The sequence below is a fragment of the Dasypus novemcinctus genome, chromosome 9 (genome assembly GCF_030445035.2).
Source record: "Dasypus novemcinctus isolate mDasNov1 chromosome 9, mDasNov1.1.hap2, whole genome shotgun sequence".
Classification (NCBI taxonomy): Eukaryota; Metazoa; Chordata; class Mammalia; order Cingulata; family Dasypodidae; genus Dasypus; species Dasypus novemcinctus.
Genome location: NC_080681.1, coordinates 117,145,109 through 117,167,931, shown reverse-complemented (window position 1 = coordinate 117,167,931; position 22,823 = coordinate 117,145,109). Strand labels below are relative to the sequence as shown.

General features: G+C 57.9%; 1 protein-coding gene across 9 annotated transcripts in view; it reads left to right on the top strand.

Moving 5' to 3' along the window:
* The window catches only part of ARHGEF10L (Rho guanine nucleotide exchange factor 10 like), a 169,667-nt gene that overhangs the window by 94,002 nt on the left and 52,842 nt on the right, over positions 1 to 22,823 (top strand). For 6 of the 9 annotated variants that reach the window (XM_058304283.2, XM_058304282.2, XM_058304285.2 and 3 more), the window contains 9 exons: positions 874 to 990; positions 2,342 to 2,434; positions 3,046 to 3,219; positions 7,023 to 7,168; positions 8,853 to 8,867; positions 9,312 to 9,493; positions 12,105 to 12,220; positions 12,598 to 12,725; positions 13,607 to 13,707. In XM_058304283.2, the coding sequence (XP_058160266.1) occupies positions 874 to 990; positions 2,342 to 2,434; positions 3,046 to 3,219; positions 7,023 to 7,168; positions 8,853 to 8,867; positions 9,312 to 9,493; positions 12,105 to 12,220; positions 12,598 to 12,725; positions 13,607 to 13,707 (1,072 nt within the window). The remainder of the gene's footprint in view (positions 1 to 873; positions 991 to 2,341; positions 2,435 to 3,045; positions 3,220 to 7,022; positions 7,169 to 8,852; positions 8,868 to 9,311; positions 9,494 to 12,104; positions 12,221 to 12,597; positions 12,726 to 13,606; positions 13,708 to 22,823) is intronic. The other 3 variants (XM_058304287.1, XM_058304284.1, XM_058304289.2) reach the window with 1 other exon arrangement.

Sequence of the window (22,823 nt, the reverse complement as noted above, 5' to 3'; positions counted from 1 at the left end):
CCAAGTGCTTGTGGAGCGAGCCCCCCATGAGGTGCTTGCCCAGGCATGTCCTCGGCCCAGGAGGACACCTCACGGTGTGGGGGCTGCGTACCCCAGCAGGACCCAGGAGGCCTGCACGCGGTCCCAGCCCCGTGCCGAAGCATCGGGCAGGCCCAGGGCCCTCTTTGGAGCCTGGTTCCTTGTCTGAACTGAGGGGATGCCCTGGACCCATGGTTTTCAAACAAAGCCCCTGGGGCCCCAGAGATTCATGAGTGGGGGGTGGGGTGGGAAGGGTCCACTCTGGTGTTTCGGGTCCTTGGGGTTGTGCTGCATAAAAGAAAAAATAATATTTTGGAAACCATAGCCCCAAATCTATCCACTAAGTAGACCCAGTGCCCCGGGCTGTGTGTCCAAAGGCTCAGGTGAGCGAGTGAGGGGCCCCAGGTAAACCAGCTCCACCTGTGGCGGCTCAATGGGGTGCAGCGCTGCTGGCGAGGGGCCAGGAGTGCGTCCTCGAGGGTGGAGGGCCAGGGGCGTTTTGTTTCCTGGAGGGGGGAGCAAGTGAGTGGAGCGAAAGGAAGGCTGCGCTGCTCCCCCTCGCCTCTCTCCCCTGGACCCGGCTGCTGGGCTGGGAAGGAGGCCCCCGACAGGCAGGCGGGACCCCGGGCCTTCCCTCGGTGCCACCCTGTTGTGCAGGCGACCGGGTCCCACCTCCCCGAGCCCGTCTCCTCACAGCCCGTGGAGCTCCTGGCTCTGCTCACCTCCCAGGCATGCTGAGCTCCTCCGGGCCATGCTCCCAGAGCACGGTGGGCCCCGGGGTGCGGGGCAAGTGCCGGCTGCGCCCCCTCCCCGTGCGCTAACGAGAGCCCCCGGCCGCGCCCGCGCCTCTTTCAGTTCTCCAAGTCCGTGGTGCTGGATGTGTACAGCGACTACGTGAACAACTTCACCAGCGCCATGTCCACCATCAAGAAGGCCTGCCTCACCAAGCCGGCGTTCCTCGAGTTCCTCAAGGTGGGCCCCCTCCGGCCCGCCCCCAGGGCCTCCCCTCGTCGCCTTGGCCCAGACACCCCCTTTCCTTTGGGGCACCCCCCAGTCTCGTGGGAGGAAAACCGTTCCCTCCTGTCCCCCTCGAGGAGGGTCATAAAGAGCGAGAGCGGCCTGGGGCCCTCGCGCCCTGACGGGGGAGGGAGACTCGGGGGCCTTGCTGGCCCCTTGCCCGCGCCTCGAGGGGCCTGCACGGCCCGGCTCGGGGGAGGCCGGCGGAGACGGAGACGGGGCCCGTGCCCTCCTGGAGGGCTGGGCTTGGCGGGCTTCAGGGCTGGCTCAGAGCCTGCCGCGCTGGCCCTTTTCCTCCTCAGTGCAGGGGTGAGAACGCCTCAAGGGGTGTCCCAGGGACCACGTGGGAGAGTCGAGATAAAGGCTTGGAAGAACTTCAGCATCCGCTGCGAGCAGGAGATAGTGTCGCTTGGTGTAGCCCTGCCCGGGCTGCCCCTGCTTTCCCTGGGACAGCCGGAGAGCCTGCCCTCAGGAGCGGGACCCCGGCAGGGGCTGCAGGGTGGGCCAGGCGCCTCAAAAGCTCAGGCATCACGTGGCCCCAGTGCTGGAGCCCGCTGCCTCCGGCTGGGGGGGGGGACTTGGGATGGGGAGGGGCTTTCTGAAGGGGGTCCAGCTGACACAGGTCCTAAGGGGTGGGTTTGTAGCAGTAGAGACAGAGGAGAGGGGGCTCCAGGTATAAGGGTGGTAGGTAAAGGTCAGGGTCAGGTGTGGGGCGGGAAGGCCTGGCTGGGTCCTGTGAGCCCCTGGTCCCTGTTGGGGGTCCCAGGAGAGAAGGCCAAGAGGCAGCTGGACCTGCAGGCTCAGGGGCTACAATGTAATATTCAGGCAGTGGGGAGCCATTGAAGAGTCTTGAGCTGGGGCAGGCAGAAGTGGAGGCCAGTGGAGAAGCTGGAGGGTGAGGGCTGGGATCACAGCAGCAGGTGTGAGGATGGAGTGGTGGGCACGGATCCAGGCAGGACACTGGGTCCCCTGTGCCCCGCACCTCGTCCCGGCCTGCCCCAGCCACTCTCAGTTAAAGTGGAGGGAATGGTGGCCGCGTCAGCCTCTAGGGCGCTCATCTCTTGAACCCATGGCTGAACTTCCTTGCTAGGCCTTTGGTTCAGAGACCTTAACGTGACTGCTGCGGTCTCCTGAGGGGAGGGGGCTGTGCAGGGCCCACCAGCGGTGGGAGGGGTTCCCTGACCGCGGGTCCAGGGACCTCCCGCAGCTCTTCTCCCTGCGGCTGAGCAGAGTCCCGGGGGCTGGTGCTGAGGACCCCGTGGGCCGGGTGCTCGGGGCAGAGGGTGACGAGGCCTCTTTCCCCCAGCGGCGGCAGGTGAGCAGCCCTGACCGCGTCACCCTCTACGGGCTGATGGTGAAGCCCATCCAGAGGTTCCCGCAGTTCATCCTGCTGCTCCAGGTAAGCGGGGATCCCGGCCACCGTCGACCCCCATGGGGCACGGGGCAGACTCGAGGGCGGGAGGCGGGAGCGCCACGAGCCACCCGCCCGCCGGGGGCCTGGGGGCCAGCCTGCAGCAGAACCGGTCCTACCCTCCGGCTCTTTTGCTCTCCCCTGTGCGAAAGGCTGAGTGACCGGTATGGGTGTGAGCGCAGGCTGCGGCAGGGGGAAGAAGCTCGCGGGAGCTGCGGGGCCGGGGAGGGGTCCTAGCTTGGAGGAGATGGGCAGCCAGTGTACCGACTGCGGGGCCCCGAGCGCTGGGGGACCTCCCAGCTGGCTGCCGGTCCCGAGGCAGGGGTGGTCTCCCACCACGGGGCCCAGGAGGGTGGCTGCCAGGCCCAGGGGACGCAGTGGCGACTTCCTCTCTGTCATCAGAGCTACCAGGCGGCGGGAGTGCTAAGCTCAAGGCGTGTCACTCGGCCAGGGAGTGGCCACGCGTTGGTTTCATTTTTCTGGCGCGTTGGCTCTTCCTCGAGGCCGGGTGCTCCAGCCCCTTAGGCCTGGCCCGCGCAGGGGCGATGGAGGCTGGGGGCTGCTCGGGGTTCTGAGCCCCGGCTGTCTGGCCCCGGCAGGACATGCTCAAGAACACGCCCAGAGGCCACCCGGACCGGCTCTCGCTGCAGCTGGCCCTCACGGAGCTGGAGACGCTGGCCGAGAAGCTCAACGAGCAGAAGCGGCTGGCCGACCAGGTGGCCGAGATCCAGCAGCTGACCAAGAGCGTCAGCGACCGCAGCAGCCTCAACAAGGTGGGCCCCGCCCCCCGCACCTGTGTGCCCCGCACCTGTGTGCCCCGCTCTGCCGCCTTCCGCACCTGTCGCCAGGCCTCCGCCCCCGGCCGCCCACTAGGTGGCGGCGTTCCCCGAAGGAAGGGCTGCCTGCTTTTCTCTGCGCAGGTCCCAGAGAATTGCACTCCCGGCCGGCCCCACCTGCCGTGCTAGTCTCGTTATTTTAGGATAAAAGCTGATTTTGTTTGTCGTGATCGCTGGTGGAGATGCCAGAAATGACAGCCCGGCGCTGTGGCTAAATGAGAGGACTTGAGCCCAAGCCTGGGTTTGAATCCAGGTTTTGCCTCAGGCTCTCCCCGCGCGGCCTCAGGGACGTCACCCAGGCTCACTGAGCCTCACTTGCTTTCTCTGAAGCAAGGAAAGTTTAATAGTGCCTGACCCCCACGGCTGCCGCAGCGCGGTGATCCAGCCGTGCAGCCTTCTGAACCCCTAACACTTGGTGGCAGAAGTTATTATTATTGTTATTTTTAAAGAAGACAAAAATTCCGCACTGTGTTTGGGATTACAACTTTGGAACATCGTAGTGGGGAAAAAAAAAACCAACCTTGAGAAACTTGCAAATGAGCCTGCAGCAGAGAACCCTTGTTGTTAAAACACAAGGCTAGTGCAAAAAATAAAAAATAAAACAATAACAACAACAACACTGCCCGTAGAGTCACGTACTGGTACGTCAGCATTCGGAGCCCCACCCTGTGCCTCTGTTTCCCCACCAGCACGTGGCATGACCCGGCCACGGCTGCACCCAGATTGGTAGGCCCTGCACCCTGTGCTCCATTTCCTTTCACCCTCTAAGAGGGCGGAGATTGCCAGGGAGGGTTCAGGGTGAGGAGACAGTGTTGGAGAAGGGTGTTGTGTGTGTGAGGGCTGGGGGTGGCATGGAGATGTGCTCAGATCTTCTAGGGGACAAACTGGGTGCCTCCTGGCTCTGTGTGGCCCAGAAAGCAGAACTAGGACCAATGACTGGCAGTTCTTGGGGGGAGGGGGAGGATTTCAGCTACAGGGGGAAGAACTTTCTAATAATACAGGAAGGAGCTGCCAAGCTGGATGTCAGCCCTTTTCATGTGTACCGCACTTACAGTATATGTAATGTGCGCTGCCTTCTTTGACCCTTACCTAATGGGCCTGTAAGGCAGGGTGGTCCTTGCAACTTTAGACCTCAGACCCACTCTTAGATCCTCCCTTTCAGGCCAAATTCAGGCCACAGAAGTGTTTTGGGGCCCACACAGCATTTTTAAGAGAATGGAATTAGTTGCAGACATCTTAAAATTGGGAGAGGCCTCATAAAATTTGGATTTCTGGCTCATCTTGAAGGATTGGAAGAGCTGGTCATGTGGTTCTCCCTCCTCCGTGGCACCTGTCCCCACCTGTGCTACCTGCCAGCCCCATGGTCTGGGTTTGCTTCACCTGCGCCAAGAGGACAGAGCTGGGGAGGAAAAGCTGGTCAGGAGACCCCACCCTCCCCTGGGGGCATGGGGTGGACTGGGGGCTGGAAGGCATGCCCCCACCCCACTCCAAGCAGGACTTTCTCAATCCAGCCTCACACAAGCCTCTGGTTTGGAATTTCTTTATGGAAAAAGATGTCAGCCCAATCACCATCCCCTGAGCTAATGTTTTATGATCTTTGTCCATGGGAAATTTCTTCCTCTGCCCCCCTTTAGTCCCCTTTCCTGAAAGCAGGTGGGTCTCCCTGGCTTCGTCTCATTCCTTGGTGGGGACTTGTCTGTGCAGCCCTCCTTCCCGGCAGGAAGATTGCCGAGGAGAAGGGTATCCTTCTCTCCTGCTCTGGCCCTCGGACCTGGGCAGTGGAGCACAGCGGTCAGCAGAGTTCGGGTATCAGGTGTTTGAGGTTGGGGCAGGAACTGAACTCTGTGACCCTCAGTTTCCCCATCCTTTAAGCAAATGGCATGCTTGATAGGTGTGTGATGTTTGGAAGAGGGTGCCACCCCCTGCCCTGCCCTTCCCCCCTCCAGCCCTCCTGGGACAGGCTCAGCCAGTGTTGAGACCAGTTCAGTGATTTCCCTGTCGCTGTCACCCAGGGAAAAGCAGAAATGAAACTGGGTGTACCCGAAACGGAACCCTGCTGACGATTGCAAAATGTGCCTCTTCAGGACCCTCCAGAGGGACATTTGTGGAATATCTGGCTTTCTTGTCTTTTTCTTTCCCCTTTTCTCTCTCTCTCTCTCTCTCTCTCTCTCCTCCTCCTCTCTCTTCTCTCTCTCGCTTCCTCCTTCCTCCCTTCCTCCCTCTTTCTCTCTCTCTCTCTCTTTGCCTAGGGGCAGAGGGGGATGATTGCCAGCAGCCCAGAGGACTTTCTCCTCCTAAATTTTGAGTCATGACCCGCTTAGCTGCTTCCTGTGGGGCCTCTGCTGTCCTCAGAGCCCGAGTAGCATTGCCAGGCACCGTCCTTCGCTTGTTTGTGGAAGTAGCGTGGGAGCAGGAGTCCCTGCCTTAGCAGTCCCGAGAGCCCCTCCTGAGCCCCCCATGTGTGGGCCCCTGTCCCGCCAGCTGGAAAGCACGGAGAGTGCTGGGGGAGGAGGCCGTGTGGGCAAAAGTGCTTCCCCTCTGTGATTCCATTTCCTCGTCTGGGCAACGCTCAGAGCCTGGTGGGATGGTCAGGATGACCCAATGAGACATGGACCGCTTCGTGCGAGCACAGCGCCCGGCCCTTGGTGGGCACCGATGCCGCTCGGGCTTTGGTGATGTGTCAGCGAGATGGATGGCTCTTTGGAGAACACTGGGTTGTTCTCTCCAGGATAAGTTTGGGGCCATCTGTCCTTTTTCAAGCAAGGATGGAGAGGGCAGGGGAGAATAATTGCTGTCATCAGAGTAATGGATTTTGGGAATGAATTTGCTGAATACTGCCCCCCGCCCTCATCAGGAAAAGAGCTATTTCCTAGTGGGTCCCTGGTTGGGTTGATGGCCCCAGGGCTAGGAAGGGGTCCTTGGTGTCCAGCTTAAGGTTGGCAAATGCCTGCTCAGATGCCGTAGGCTGGAAGGCCTTTGGTCCCCTTAGAGGGTCACTTTATGACCAGCAGTTCTGTTCCAGCCCCTTCATGAGCCTCCAAGAGGCCTCCAGGCCAAAGGCTGCGTAGCAGGTCGGGTGCAGGGGTGGGACCAGCTCCAGGCCGGGCGTCCCTGCATCTCCTGCGCCTCTGCAGGTGTGAAGACCATCACGGACACCTGCAGCAGGGACGGCGGCTGTCTCTGGACGCGCCTGCAGCGCCCCAAAGGGCCCGTGCTCAGGGGGCCCCACGCTTGGCTTACTGTCGCCATCTTGAAACTCTCAGTAGCTTTTGAACAGGCGACCCCGTGCTTCCATTTTGCCCTGAGTCCACAAGTCGTGCAGCCAGAACTGGTCACGTGTTCTTTCGTGTGAGCTGAGCGGTAGAGGCCACTGTCCGCACTTGACAGCTGAGGAAACTGAGGCTTGGGGGGGGTGGCGGCTTCAGAGCTGGCGGGTGGAGGAGCTAGCGTCCGAGCACGCCTCTGACCCGGAGCTGTGGCCGTGGTGGTCCTGCGGCGTGGCCCTCCGCAGGAGGCTGGGGGAGCGCGGCTGGCGGGGGCCGACTCTGGAAGGGTGGAGGTCAGGCTCGCAGGGGTCAGGCTTGCAGAGGTCAGGCTCGCGGAGGTCAGGCTCGCGGAGGCCGCCTCGGGGCGGAGGACTCAGCGCGTGGACCTCGTGGCCTCCGCGTCGGGGGCACAGGCGATGGCTGCGTAGCCGCGTGGGCTGCAGTGCTGGTGCTGACCTCGCCCCCTCCCCGCAGCTGCTGACCTCGGGCCAGCGGCAGCTGCTCCTGTGCGAGACGCTGACGGAGACCGTGTACGGTGACCGCGGGCAGCTCATCAAGTCCAAGGAGCGCAGGGTCTTTCTGCTCAACGACATGCTGGTCTGCGCCAACATCAACTTCAAGTGAGTGGGCCCGTGCGGGGGGCGGGCGCCACCCCTGGGGGGCCCTCCCGCAGCCCAGCCCCCGACGGCCTCCTGAGCGGGTCCCACCGAGCCCAGTTTAGGCCCCTGCTGTCCAGTTCTCCCCACCCCCAGCCCTCTTGGCCTGCTCTGTCGCTGGCTGCCACAGCGACCGGCTGGGAAGTACCTAGAGAGGTCAGCAGGGGCAGCCCCAGCCTTTGGGCAAATGGCTGTCCACTGTACAAAGCACCGACTGGCTGTTCTGGAACTCCGCACTTGGTTACCGAACGGCTTCCTGGGTTTTGGCCGCTTTAACCTCGAGATTTTCTTCTCCGTGTCCAATCCACATCCTGGTGCTTTCGTTCAGTTCACTCTTCCTCTGGGCAAATCTGTGTTTCTCAGTGTGAGCCTTCCCCTCCCCCACAGCCCGGGGCGTCTTCTGCCCGCGGGAGCCCGTGCCCCGCTTCTGGGCCAGAGGTTCTAGAAATGCTGGACCCCGGGTGCCAGGCTGCCCCCAAAAGAGTTAGAGCCCTGGAGCTGGGGTGGGGCTGAGTTGCAAGCGGGCAGCTCACGGGTCGGATTGGGCCCCTGGGAACCTAATGTCGGCCTTACGCAGAGTTCACGCAAAGGTGGGGCCCTTTGGGCCCTCTGGGAAATTCAGAACCCAGAGCTCCTGCTCTGTGGCTCCCACCGTCCCCTCTGTGTTCCCGCATGGCCCTGGGGGCTTCAGGAGTCGTGACTGGTTGCCAGATGCCCCCTGAGAACTCCGGCTGTGACTTTGCCAGCAGGGCTCCCTGCACTTGGGGCAGGGGGATGGGGAGAGCGCGCTTTCCATGTTTGACACCACTTTGGAAACAACACGGCAACAATAACTGAGATCCAGCAGGGAAAATCCTCCCACGTGGAGGACTGCTAATCCCAGCCTGGCCCTTCTGCCTCCCAGAGGAAGCCACGTGGGGCCGGGGCGTGGCAGAGGCTGGCTCAGGAGGCACCGAGGCAGCCCGGGCCTCCTGCGCAGGGCCTGGAGCCAACCCGGGGCTCGGCGTGGTCGTGGTGCACGCGTCCTGGAAGGGTGGCAAGCAGGGTTGCTCGGGGCCCCGCACACTCACTGCCCGCCTGTCCATCTGTCCCTCAACCCAGCAAGTGGTTCTGAGCCAGCCCCGGGCCCTGCCTCTAGGAGCTGTGGCCTGTGGGACTCAGGCAAGGGAGCCTCCAGGACAGACCAGAGTGAGCGGTGCTTCTGACGACCCGCTCCCTCATTCATTCATCCGAATACCGTGCTTCTAAGTCCTTTTACCTACTAGGCACCGGGCAGGTGCAACGGGTGGAACTGACACCCCCTTTGCCCTCAGGTGTGCAGCAGTGAGAAAGTGCCATGGGGATGCTAGGGGTCCAGTTTTGAGGGATCTGTTGGGCGATCTGGGGTGAGTCCCTTAGCCACAGAGCGTGTGTCCTTGTCTGGAATAGCTCAAGCTTCCTAGCAGGGCTGTTGCGAGAATGGGAGGTGACAGGACGGAAGGCCAGTGCCCTCTGGTGGGCCTCGCTGTCCACACCCGGCCTGTGCTGCCGTGGTTCCCCCCGAGGAGGCCATCCACCTGTCCTTCCACTCCCGGCCCTGGCAGGCCTCAGCCCCGCAGAAATCGTAGCGCTAGTAACCGCTTCCCTTCCTTCTTGTCTTTGTCCTCAGGCCTGCCAACCACAGGTAGGTGGCTCAGGGCCGGGGGGGGGGCACGTGGTTCTGGCCTGGGCGGGAGCCTGGCTGCCCCGGTGCTTCCGCCTCGACGAGGGCTCCCGCTCTGCCTGACTTTGTTTGGGCCTGAGCCCTCCCGCTTGGGCTGCGCGGTGCCTGGCGGAGCTGGTGTGCAGAGTTGGTGTGTGCAGCTGGTGTATGCAGCTGGTGTGCGTAGCTGGTGTGCAGAGCTGGTGTGTGCAGCTGGTGTGCGCAGCTGGTGTGCGTAGCTGGTGTGCAGAGCTGGTGTGTGCAGCTGGTGTGCGGAGCTGGTGTGTGCAGCTGGTGTGCGTAGCTGGTGTGCAGAGCTGGTATGTGCAGCTGGTGTGCGGAGCTGGTGTGCTAAGGAGCACGGCCCCGGGCTGGCCCAGCGCAGGGGGCGGGCTCTCCAGGGCCTTGTCCTCTCTCTCCCGGCAGGGGCCAGCTGGAGATCAGCAGCCTGGTGCCCCTGGGGCCCAAGTACGTGGTGAAGTGGAACACGGCCCTGCCCCAGGTGCAGGTGGTGGAGGTGGGCCAGGAGGGCGGGGCCTACGAGAAGGACAACGTGCTCATCCAGCACGCCGGTGCCAAGAAGGCCTCAGCCGCGGGGCAGGCCCAGAGTGAGTACGCCCCTGCCGCCCTCGCCCCGGCGCAGCAGGGACCCGCGGGCCTGTGGGCGGTGTGGCTGGGAGACCAGCTGGTTTTGCAGCTCCACACTCTATGTAAATGTGCACCCACACCCCCCGCCCTGCGTGGGCACGATCACGCCCCTGACCCTGCCCCACCCACCACCTGCCCCGCTGTGCCTCATGCAGACACACATGCACACGCAGTGGCTTGGAGGTGGAAGGCGTGCCTTCCATGACTGCCTGGCCGTGGCCGCTCCTGGGGGCCCTCGGGCAGGTGCCTCGCCCTCTCTGGACCTCGGGGGCCCCCCTTTGTATGGCGCGGGACCCAGGTGACGCTCAGGCTGTCTGGCTTTGTTTGCGCCCTCCTTCCCTGTCCTGACCGTCCCCCCAGACTCTGTTGCAATGAGAAGGGCAGCTCGGCTGTCCCGCAGCAGCACCCCTCCATCTGTGAGCCCCACGACGGCCACCACCGCGCCCCCCTCCCTCCACCTCTGTCCCCTTCCTGTCCATCCTCTACCTGCCCCCAGAGCCAGCTCTTCCACCTGCAGATCAGGTCTGCCTGTGTCCCCAGCCCCTCCCGCCAAATCCGCCAACGGCTGCCCATCGCTCTCAGGAGAAAGTCCGGGGTCCTTGCTTGGGCCCCTGCCTCCTTCCTGGGGCTCCCCCTGCCCCCTCCCTCATCTCATCTGTGGGCTCCATCCACACTGGCCCCTCGGTTCCCGGGGGCCGTGTACCCGGTTTCCTCAGGGCTCGCCGCCCTCTCGTTGGTGTCTGACTTCCTGTTCCTCAGCTCCGCTCCGATGCCCCTTCCTCAGAGCGCAGCCCAGCCTAGCCCAGACCCCCGTTGTGTGCTTTCAGGGCAACTTTACTGGAGATTGTGTGGCTGAGGTCTCGTCCCTTAGCTGGGCCGTCCCTCACGTGGTGCTCGGTGCAGAGCGGGTGTTCACAGCTGTCCGTCGAGTGATTGCAGGGCTGGCAGAAAGGAGGGCCGTGCCCAGGCACCCCTTCCCCAGGCTCGGAGGGCCCTGGGGTTTCGCTTCCCCCTTCCCTCCAGCCGGGGCTCTGTCCATTGCCTGACCCAGGTTTCCTCATGGGGCTGCCTGCAATTCTAGAACTTCTGAGGGAGAGATTGCACCATCCCCTCTTGCTCAGGGAGGGCTGGGCCGGGCCGGCTGTGCCCACTTCCAGAATGCTTGGTCTCTCTTCCCAGCTCGGCGAGGCAGGAAGGGCTGGCCTGCGTTCCCGACTCACCGTGAGCGGCACCTCCCTGCGAGCGTTTCTTGCCCCCCCCCACCTCCTTGGAGGACCGTCATCCCAGCTCTGCCTCCACTCCTCCCACCCCGGGGCCATTGCTCCAGGACCCCTCCTTCAAGGACTTTGTCTATAGCGTGTTCCTCCAACTCAAGTCATGCAGTGCCAGGCCCCTTTCAAAGGGGAACAAAGGCTTGCTGCACCCCAGTCAGCCTTAAATGCTTTCTTATAATATTGTTATTCAAATATGTGGAAATATAAAACCAGGCTTAATAAACTCCTTATGCTTCTAGCCGTGGAACAACCATAAAACCCAAGCAAACTCACAAATTGAATAAAAATAAAACTACAGAACAATAAAATTCAAATTAGCAACATTAATTTAATGTGATGGATGACGCTGTTTTGCGGAAACCAAATTGCTCGCAATATGGACGTGGTTCCGCTACGGCGCAGGTCCCCTGAGCTCTGTGGGCCCGTGCCGCGGGGGACCTTGTCGCGACTCGCGTCTCCACCCGCTCACTGTTTGGGTTTCTGCAGAACCCTCCCGCACCCTTGAGAGTGAGCGCGTCGTTTGCCCCCAGCCCATCTTGCTCCTTGGTTAGACCTAGGGACTATTAGAGTAGCGCTGCTCCAAGCCCACGGAAGCCCTGGTAGCCTAGTGCAGTGGAACGTGGCTTGAAGGTCACTTTCCAGGTGACTCAGGATGTGCGTTTTTAAGGTAATCATCTAAATAAAACGCAGTGTAACACTGGACTTCCGGAAGACCTCAGCTTGAGAAACCCTGGCCCAAAAACAGCAGACCCCGTAGTACGGCTTTCAAAGACTCCCTTTTCCGGTCCTCCCGGACCCTCCTGCTCTTCCTCCTGCTACCCGTGCTCCATTCCTAGCATCCCAGGCATCTGGGCACCCTCCTCCCCGTCACTGTCCCATCGCCCTGATGTCTCCCTCTCCGGCACCTTCCCCTCCCTGTAGCTGCTCCTTGGCTGCTGCCTTCCCCCCTGAGCATAAGCCCCTTGAGGGCAGGGACCTCCCTGTCTTGTTTGCTGCTGTATCTCCAGCACCTCCGGCAGCTCCGGCACCTGGCCCAGGGGACGCCCAGGAACAGTTTGCAGCTCAGGCTCTTTCTCCAGCCACGTGCCTCTGCACGCACTGCTCCCCGCGGCGGCCATTCCCTCCTGGCCCTGGGAGGTTCCTCAGCTCCTGCCGGTGCGAGAACCTGCTGCCTCCTTCCTCATCTTGAGGGCGGTCTCCCCAGGGCGCCGGCCCTTAGTTGTCGCCGTGAACGGATGCCCGGGCTCGCGTCAGCCCCCTGCCGGCCCCGAGGCTGACGTGGCCTCTCTCTGCCCAGACAAGGTGTACTTCGGCCCCCCGCGCCTCTTCCAGGAGCTGCAGGACCTGCAGAAGGACCTGGCCGTGGTGGAGCAGATCACCCTGCTCGTCAGCACGCTCCACGGCACCTACCAGGTGGGCGGCGCCAGGCCCGGCCTTGCCGCGCTCCCCGGGCCCCAAGGGCCCCGAGGGCCGTGCCCAGACCCAGAAGCACCATGGGGTCTCCCCTCCCTCTGCCCCATCCCCTGGTGGGCCCTGGCTCCTGGGTGCGGGTTCAGGGGAGCCTGGCCAGATAGGGGGCTGAGTGGGGAGGGGGGCCTGACCCTCCCACGGAAGGTGCCGGGTGGGATCCAAGCCCAGGGCCGAGCCTCCTGCTTTTGGCTAACGAAGGGCCCCCGGCGGAGGCTCCGGGCCTCTCCCAGTTCGCCTCCCCGGGGGGCTGCGACTCCCGTGGGTCTGGTCTGGCTTTGGGGGCCCACGGGCTGCATCTGACCTTGGCCTCTCGACCCTAGAACCTGAACATGACCGTGGCTCAGGACTGGTGCCTGGCCCTGCAGAGGCTGATGCGGGTGAAGGAGGAGGAGATCCACTCGGCCAACAAGTGCCGCCTCAGGCTCCTGCTTCCTGGGAAACCTGACAAGTGAGAGGAGCGCGGGGGGTTGGAGAGGGGGCACTGGAGCCATCCGAGGCTTCAAGCCATGCCGGGGGCGGGTGAGACTCGGGGTTACCTGACGGGTCCACGGCCTCACCCCAGAGGCAGAGCGGGATTCCGGTGGGACAGCCTCTGAAGCCTGGGCTGGTGCAGTGCCACCCGCGCAGAGGCTGTTGGGAGCGCAGTCGTTTGAGGCAGGGCCATGGGCCCAAGCTGCAGGGCACGCGCTGGGTGAAGGGGCCAGCGGCTCTGAGCTCTCGCCTGGCTCTGCCCTCTGCCTGCTGGACAGCCTTGCTCCCTGCCCCTCCTGCACCCCATTCTCCCCGCGCCAGCGGGGGGTTCCCAGCAGGGATGGCCCACTGTGGAGAACAAGCTCCAAAGAACTCAGAAGGGGCCCTGGGGCTCCAAGGAGGGGGGCAGTGGGTGGCAGCAATGGCCCCTGGCTGCCCTGAGCTTGTGCTCCATCCCATTCTTTTATTTCTTCATTCATTCACGCGACCACAGAGCAGCTGCCCTGCGTCAGGGCTGGGGACAGACCTGAGGGAGACCCGTTATGGGGGCTTGGGCACTGAGTCAGCGTCTGACGGGGCCTGGGGGGGCAGCGTTCAGGGGTGGCGGGAGGCTGGCCAGGTGGGCTCAGCCTGCTGGTGGCCCGACCCCCTCCAGCTCTGCTGGTGGCCCAGGCCGGAGGTGCCCAGGGGCCGGGCTGGGGCACGTGGCTCGGCCAGAGCCTGGGGAGGTAGCGCCCTCCGGGGGCCACCGTGGGGACGGCGCCCTCGCCGGGCCCCTGGGCTCCGGCCACACTTGGGCGAGGCTGTGACCTCGTCCCCCGCAGGGCCCGCGCCTCACCCCCGCCTCTCTCGCCGCAGGTCTGGCCGCCCCATCAGCTTCATGGTGGTCTTCATCACCCCCAGCCCCCTGAGCAAGATCTCCTGGGTCAACAGGCTGCACCTGGCCAAGCTCGGGCTCCGTGAGTGAAGCGGGGGCACGCGCCTCGGCAGGGGCGCCGGGCGCTGAGGTCGGGGCGTACGTGTGCGCAGGGGGGGTCACGGGGGTCCCGCCCGGGCTCAGCGGGGGTCAGGGCGCCTTCCGAGTCAGAGGGCGGTGTAGAGACGCTGCTGGAGCCAGGGCCTTTGTTCCGCCTAGTGAGCTTGGACAAGTCTCCTCCCCTCTCTGAGCCTCAGTTTCTCTGTCTGCAAAATGATAGGGGTTGACAGAAAGTAAATTAGTGGTTGCCAGGGGACTGGGGGGAGGAAGAGGCTGCTAATGGGTACAGGTTTTTTTGGGGGGGGGCTGAAAATGTTCTAAAATTAGATAGTGGTGATCGTGGCCCAGCTCTGATAGACTAAGAACCAGTGAATTGTACACTGGTGAACTTTATGGTAGTAGAATTCTGTCTCCATGAAGCTGTTAATAAAAATCTGTCGGGGGCTGGACTAAACTGGTTCTCAACCAAAGACCTATTTTTCCTCCTCTGGATGTTTACGTTTGCCGAGTGCTTCCTTGTGAGACAAGCACCTTTCTTAGCATTTTGCACACATCTTTCTCATCTCACATTCATGATATCCCTAAGAAGTTAGTCTGTGGTGAACTGCTTCTTACAGTTGAGGATTCTGAAGCCCAGAGAGGGTCAGTGACTTGCCTGAGGTCACACAGCAGGCAGGGCAGGGCTGGGATCCAGACCTCTGCTTCCAGAGCCCCTGCTCCCTCCCTGTCTGGTCGTTCTGCTTCTTCAAGTTGGTGAGATGAAGTCTGCCACACCACATTTGTTCAGTTATAATGCCCTCATTTGTCCTTTTCACAAATTAATGGAAGGTCTGTGTCCTTGTTGATCAGAGCGAGTAAGCCCTGTGACGTCACTCGAATTCCCAGCCCTGTGACATCACAAGAACTCCCATCTGCTGATTCCAGCCAACAGCAGGGACTTGTTTTGCTTTGTTTGTTTTTGTTTTGTTGTGCTCTTTTCATAGGTGTATATATATCCAATGGGTTCTTAAACATTTTTGGAAATAAATCATCACTGGCTTTCATTAATTAAAAAAAAATTGAGTCTCTGCAGTAATTTTAGGCCTGGGAAACCAACAAGGACAAAAACAGAAAGTTTCCTGTCCTCAGGGAACTTACCATTGCTGAGGGGTGGGCAGGCCTTGAACAGGAGCAAATCGGGAGGAAGTGGTGGTGTTGCTGTGAGGGGCGGAAAGCTGGGGACACGACTGTCACCTGGTGCAGGGGTCGGGAGCTCCCGTCAGGGAGGGCCTCCGGGGAGGGGACATTTGAGTGGAGACCGAAGCCATGTGAAGATCTGGGGTAAAGCGATGCAGGCGTAGGAGACAGCAGGTGCAAAGGCCCTGGGGTGAGGACAGAACGAGGCTGGAGAGGGAGAGAGGGAGGCATGGGTGGTGGGAAGGGGCAGGTTTTCTGGAAAACCAGGACGAGGTGTAAGGAATTGGTCCTGGGTGTGATGGGAAACTGGTCACCGTAGCATCGCAAGCTGGACAGTGCCGTGATCTGATGTTCATTTAGTGGGTCATCGTGGCTACTATGCAGAGGGGGGCATCGGAGGCACAGCTATGGGGTGGGGCAAGGCCCGTGGGAGGTTGGGGCTCGGGGGAGCCAGGATCAGAGGCTTCACTCGGCCAGACATCGTGGATGTGGTGCTGACGTTGCTCAGGCATCTGCTCGGACGTTTCTGGGTGACCTGGATGCCGGCGGCGGTGGAAAGAGTCCCCGAGGATTTTCAGCCGAGCCCTGCGGGGCTTCAGGTCTGCAGAGAGGCTGAGCTGCTCCCCGCCGGGCCTGGGGCCCCCCGCGCCCCTCCGCCCCGCGGGCTGTTTGTACACCTGCTCTAAAGGCGCCTGAAACTCCCGTTTGAAGCCACGAGGCTTTGTTGAGTGGGCTCGGCGCTGGGAGGAGAGGCGCTGACTGATGTGGGCCTGTGAAGATGCGCAGCCGCCTTATCGCTGCGCAGTTGCACTGCAGCAAAAGTTTTAATGGAAGGAGAGTCATTTGAAATCGTATTTGAATGCCTGGGTTCCCCCGGGGCCTGAATAATTTGTTCCTTTTATTTTGCCAGTTTGCTTTCTTTCTTTTTTTTTTTTAAATCTGCAGCGCCTGGTTTTGGGGCGGGTGTGTGTGGATAATATGAGCCTGTTAGAAATAGGATACGTTAAAAACATTTCTTCACAAAGAATGCTATTCCTTTAATATCCCCCCGACATCTTCTCCCCTTGATTGCCTCCTTTCTTTCAGTGTGCCGAGATGATAATCCACCAAGGAGTGAGAGGGGAGAAGGACGGGGGTGGTGGGAGCTGGGATGGGTCCTGCCCCTTGGAAGGTGGGAGCCCAGGGGAAGGCGGGGACCCTGCTCCAGCCCCAGCTTGGCCACCGCCCTGCTGTGTGGTCGTGGGGAAGGCACGTCTCCAGCCTGAGCCCCAGGTTTCCCATGTTGGACAAGACCTGCAAGTGTCCTGTCCTCACGCTTTTCAGTTTTGCGGGGCGGGTGGGGTGGGGCTTAGCCCTGCGTGGAAGGAGCCCGGCCGCCTGGGCTCAGGTGCCCGCCCTGCCACTTGCCAGCCCAGGGGTCTCGGGCAAATGAGTTGACCTCTAGGTGCCTGGGATTCTCCACCTGCAGACGAGGATGTGACTGTGCCTCCCTCCTTCCCAGGACTCTTGTGGGGGTGTGGGGAGACGCTGTCGGGAAGGCCCCTAGGAGAACCAACCCAGCGCGGAGGGCCATGGGAGAAGTTCCTGGGGCAGGCGTGTCCTTTCACAGCCGGGGAGCAACCAGCCGAGGGCCATGTAGAATTTAGAGCAGAGTCACCAGTGTTCTCCATCTTAAAGGGTCAGGAAAAGAGTTGCAGATGGAGCGCTCCAGAAGGCAAAGGCGAGTCTGGGGGCTTCTGGTCCTTCCCTTCCATTCCTCACCCCTACAGCTCTCAGAGCGCTGCAGCCCTGGCTGTGCACGCCGTGGCCGTGGAGCGACAGCCCTCCCTGTTCTCTCCACCCGTGAACACCTGAGCCTGCCCGGCCACGGCCCCATCCCCGCTCACAGGGCCGCCACGGGCCTCCCAGCGAGGAGCTTGAATGTGGGGTCTGGGGCCTCCCTTGCTGCCTCTGATCTGGTCCATTTCTCAGCTCTCCGTCTTCCTGTAATGCCATGACCACCACCTCGCGAGGGTTCTGGTTTCTGAGTCTTGAGCCTGGCGCAGGCTGCATGGCAGCGCATTCTAAACCTCACCTCCTTCGACCCTTGCAGCAGTCCCAGAAGTTGGTCCTGGGATCTGCCCAATCTGTGCCTGTCCCACTATGGGAGAGGCCCCGGGCATCGACCTCGGAACCTGACAGGGCTTTATCCCAGCAGGGTGACCCCAGCACTCACCTGGCCTCCCCGGGCACCTGCGGCTTCCTCTGCAGGGCCTAAGGCAGGAGGAGATGCTCGCCGAGGTCCCGCCGGCCCTGACGTCTGTGGCCGTGCCAGCAGGGTCTTGTGTCCTGGGTGGTTGGACTTGGACTCAGGAATGAGGAGAGAGTGGTCTGGGCTGTCCACTGGGCAGCGGGTCAGTAAGGGCGTGGCGCGGGAATTCAGCCCTGCAGGAGTTTGGGAGGCAGTTCGGGCTGGAGAGGCAGGGCAGCTGCCCTCCGTGATAGCAAGAGGTGTCCCAGGGACCATGACCGTCACGGGTGCCGCTTCCTTTTTTATTTTAAAGATTTATTTATTTATTTATTTCCCCTTCCCCCCAACCCCGGTTGTCTGTTCTCTGTGTCTATTTGCTGCGTCATCGTCTTTGTCCGCTTCTGTTGTTGTCAGCAGCATGGGAATCTGTGTTTCTTTTGGTTGCGTCATCTTGTTGTGTCAGTTCTCCATGTGTGCAGAGCCATTCCTGGGCAGGCTGCACTTTCTTTCGCGCTGGGCGGCTCTCCTTACGGGCGCACTCCTTGCGCGTGGGGCTCCCCTATGCGGGGGACACCCCTGCGTGGCAGGGCACACCTTGCGTGCATCAGCACTGCGCATGGGCCAGCTCCACACAGGTCAAGGAGGCCCGGGCTTTGAACCTTGGACCCCCCATGTGGTAGACAGACGCCCTAACCACTGGGCCAAGTCCGCTTCCCGGGTGCCGCTTCTTGAGGGCCTGCTGTAGGCTGGGCGCCGAGTGCATCCCTACTTTGAATGACCGCCGTCACTCCAGACGAGGCCACAGGCTAGATGGGTGACGTGCCTTGCTCGGTCACACTGTGGGTTGGGGACTGAGCTGGGACTTGTCCCCAGGTGCATCTGACTGCAGACTCAGCACCTGCAGCTGGAGGGGTTGTTCCAAAGCTTCGGGGGGAGCCAAAGGGGATGTGGCCCCGACCCTGGGGTTGCTCCCTCTGCCCCGTCGGGCGCGCTTGTGTGCAGAGGGTGCCGGCGAACAGCATCGGGCGCTAAATAAGCCCCCACTTAATGTCAGCTGGAAATCACGGCTTTGCCGTTGGTGCCAGTTCTTAATGTCAGTTATCCCAAGCGGACTTTCAATTTTCAGCAGCAACAGCCTTCTAATTTGGTCTCAGCCGCTCTGGTTTTGTGACGGGAACAATGGCAGCAGCAGATGGGGAGCAACAACTCCATTTTCTTTTAACGTTCCCAGTCGCAGGCAGGGAAGGCGCCATCTGGAAAGAGAAGGTCAGATCATTAAAAAATAAATAACTAAGTTGCCAGGACTTGATGGGCTGCGTGTGGGTGGAGGAAGAGAGGAAAAGCACCAGGAGATGAGCTGAGGGCGCCACAGCTGGGGGAAGGCCTGGGGCAGGGGCTCGTGTTGCCCAAGCTCCAGGAGGCCTCCTGGGAGAGGCATCGCGGTTGGTGAGCCCGGCTCTTGCCTGGCGGCGGCAAGAGTCTGCCCAGCGGTGAGCTCCGTGAGAGCGCGGACGGGCTCTCCTCATCCTGTCCCTCTTTATTTGCACCCCAGGCACTTGGCCAAGAGGCAGCGTGGCGGGCCCTGATGCAGACACTCTCGGCCGGGCGCTTGTCAGCAAGGCGGTGCCTGCCCCGTAGATGGCGCTTCCTCTGTTATCACTGCCCACTTGCAGGCCCTATAGCCCCTGGGCCCTTCCCGAGCTTTCCTGAGCCTCTCTTTCTCAGCTTTGGAACTGGGATGGGAACACCTGCCTCCTGTGGTGGCTGTGGGGATGGAACAAGAACGTGTGGGACAGAGTGTTGTAAACTGTGAAGTGTTGTGCACGTAGAGTCATCTTGCGGTGGAGATGCCCATACCGTGCTGTGGTCAGCCTTTCCCCGACAGTCCCCCCGAGGTCGGTTTCACCTCTTCGGTGGCAGGGACAAGGCTTTACGTGACTCTGTCTCAGGGGCCTGGAGGACGGGGAGCCTGGCACTCAGGATGCCTCTGTGCAGGTTTAGGGAACGAGTGTGACGCTCAGCCCCTCTGTGGCGTGGAGGATGAGTGTGCACGTGCACTGGAGACGCTGGATGTGGTTGTTCACAAAGCAGCGTCTGACATTCGCAGGCGTCTTTTAACTGTTCAAATAGCATCCACACCTGCCACCTCACTTCATCTCCTTGCTTTGTGACAGATACTTAGGTGCCACTTTTTTTTGGCAGTGATGGCATTTATTGAGGGCCTGCTATGTGCTTTTGTAGCAATCCTTCCTCGGTCTGGTCCTTCTGTGCGTGGCTTGTCCTGTTGCTTGACCTGACAGCATCTCTCTGATGAAAGAAAGTTGGAGATTAATGTACCCATTTGACAAATCCAGAAAAAGAGGCTCTGAGAAAACAGACTTTATTCCCGCCACAATATATTGATTATATATGCTATTCCAGTCACATTGGTGTCAAACATAATTGTTGTGTATTTAGGACATTAAACTTTAACCCCATGGTAAATGCAAGGAAAATATATGAAAAAATACATCCAGATAGAAGTGAGAAAATATGGTATATAACAAAAATTAAATAAATATTTATGTCCTGTACTGTCATTTTGTAGGAGTTACATATTTATTACATATTTAATCAATTAGGCATTAATGGAAGGCTTGAGGGACAAAAAAAGATATGTCTTATAAAGACTAAATGGCAAAATGCCAGAAGAAAGTCCTGCATGATCAGTTGTGACTTTAAATGTAAATGGATTAAACTCTTCAGTAAAAAGACAGAGATTGGCAGACAGGATAAAAAGGTATGGCACAGCTATATGCTATTGTCCAGGGTTCGATGTCCAAGGCCTCCTAGTGAAGGCAAGCTGGCCTATGTGACGATCTGGCCCATTTGGAGTGCTAGCCTGCGTGGGGTACTGCCTTGTGTAGGAGTGCTGGCCCATGCGGAGAGCTGGCGCAGCACGATGACAAACTAGAAAGAGACACAGAGTAGGGACAGTAAGAGATGCAGCAGATCAGGGAGCTGAGGTGGCATAAGAGAATGATCTCCTCTCTCCCACTCCAGAAGATCCCAGGATCGGTTTCCAGAGCCACCTAATGAGTATACAAGCAGACACAGAAGAACACACAGTGAATGGACACAGAGAGCAGACAATGGGTGTGTGTGTGTGTGAAGGAGAAATAAACTAATAAATCTTAAAAGCAAAACAACACAAAACTATATGCTGTCTACGAGAGATTCTCCTTAAATTCAAAGACATAAGTAGGTTTTAAGTGAAAGGATGGAAAAAATATACCATGCAAGTAGTAACCAAAAGAGAGCTGGAATACCTATACTAATATTGGATGAAATAGACTGTTAATCATAAACTGTTATGAGGACAAAGAAGATCATTACATACTGATAAAAGGATCAATTAAAAAGTTTTTTTTTAATTTAGGAGGTACAAGGGATTGAATCTGGGGCCTCACACATGGAAGCAGGCCCTCACACACCAAGGTACAACTGCTCCCCTCAAGTGACTTTTTTTAACTTTTAAAAATTGAAATATATCACTCGTACATAAACAATAAATATATAATAGCTGTGAACTTACAAAACAAACATATAACATCAAACAAACATATATAACATCTCACCCTACTACCAATAACTTGCATTGTTTTTTAAACCTTTTTAACTAATGATAAAAGAGCATTGTCAAAAAATTACTACTAAACAAAGTATTTTTCCCCTAACCAATCTGATTATTATTATCTTTATATCATTTATATATGAACATACATAAACAATTAAGTGTATAGTAAAAGTTGTGAACTCACAAAGCAAACATGCATAACATCTTACAGGGGTTAAAAACTAAAAAAAATTAATAAAAGAATCAATTCAACAAGAAGCCATAATAGTTATAAATATATATGCATCAATAGCAGAGCTCTAAAATATGTGAAGCAAATATTGACAGACTTGAAAGGAGAAATGACAGTTCTACATGAATAGTAGGAGACTTTAATACACCACTTTCAATAATGGATAGAACATGTAGTCAGAAGATCAGTAAGCAAATACAAGATTTGAATGATACTGTAAACCAAATAGATCTAATAGAAGACGTATATATAACACTCCACCCAACAACAACAGAATACACATTCTTTTGAAGGGAACATGAATCATTCTCCAGGACAGACTGTATCTTAGATCAGAAAATTAGTCCCAATAAATCTGAAAATACTGAAATCATACAGTGTATCTTCTTTGACCACAATGGAATGAGACTAGAAATCAATAACAGAGGGAGACATGAAAAATTCACAAATACATGGAAATTGAAAATGTAGTTTTAAACAAAAAAAAATGGGTTAAAGAGGAAATCACAAGGCAAATTAGGAAATATCTTGAGGCAAATGAAAATGAAAAAACAATATACCAAAACTATGGGATGCAGTAAAGGCAGTGCTGAGGGGGAAATTTATAGCTCTTGATACTTACATGAAAGAAGAAGAAATATTTCAAATCAGAGATCTAACCTCAAAACTGAAAAAACTAGAAAAAGAAGAGCAAACTAAACCCAAAGTGAGAAGAAGGAAAGAAATAACAGATTAGAGTGGAGATAGGGAAGCAGACGTGGCTCAACTGATAGAGCCTCTGCCTACCATATGGAGGGTCCAGGGTTCGATCCCCAGGGCCTCCTGACCCATGTGGTGAACTGGCCCATGCACAGAGCTGCTGTGCGCAAGGAGTGCCATGCCATGCAGGGGTGTCCCCCACATGGGGGTGCCCCACACACAAGGAGTGCGCCCTGTAAGGAGAGCTGCCCCGTGTGAAAAAAGTGCAGCCCCCCCAGGAGTGGCACTGCACACACGGAGAGCTGACGCAGCAAGATGATGCAACAAAAAAGAGACGCAGAGGAAACTGGTGCCAGTGAGGCTGCAAGCAGACACAGAAGAACACACAGCAAGTGAATGAATGCAGAGAGCAGACAATGGGGGGGAGGGGGCAGGAGGGGGGAGGGAGAAGAGGAGAGAAATAAAATAAATCTTTAAAAAGAAGTGGAGATAAATGAAACAGATTAATAATAATAATAAACATAGAATAAAAAATATCAAAAATTGGTTCTTTGAAAAGATCAAGAATATTGGCAAACCTTAGCTAGACTGATAAATTTAAAAAGGCAGAGGACACAAATGACTAAAATCAGAAATGAAAAGGGGGGCATTGCTACCAACCCCACTGAAATAGAAAGGATTGTAAGAGGATACTATGAACAAATGGTATGCCAAAAAATTAGATAACCTAGATGAAATGGACAAATTCCTAGAAACACACAACTACCTATACTGACTCAAGAAGAAATAGAAGATCCCAACAAACCAATACCTAATAAAGAGATTAGATTGGTAATCAAAAACTTCCTAACTAAGAAAAGCCCAGGACCAGATAAATGGCATTACAGGGGAATTTTGCCAAATATTCCAAGAAAACTAACACTGACCATGCTCAAACTCTTCCAAAAAATTGAAGAGTAGGATATATTCCCTAATTCATCATATGAGACTTATATCATACCAAAGCCAGATAAAAATACCACAAGAAAAGAAAATTAGAGACTGATATATCTTATGAATATAGATGGCAACATCTTCAACAAAATACTACCAAACTGAGTCCAACAGCATATCAAAAGAATTATGGACTATGATCAAGTGGGATTT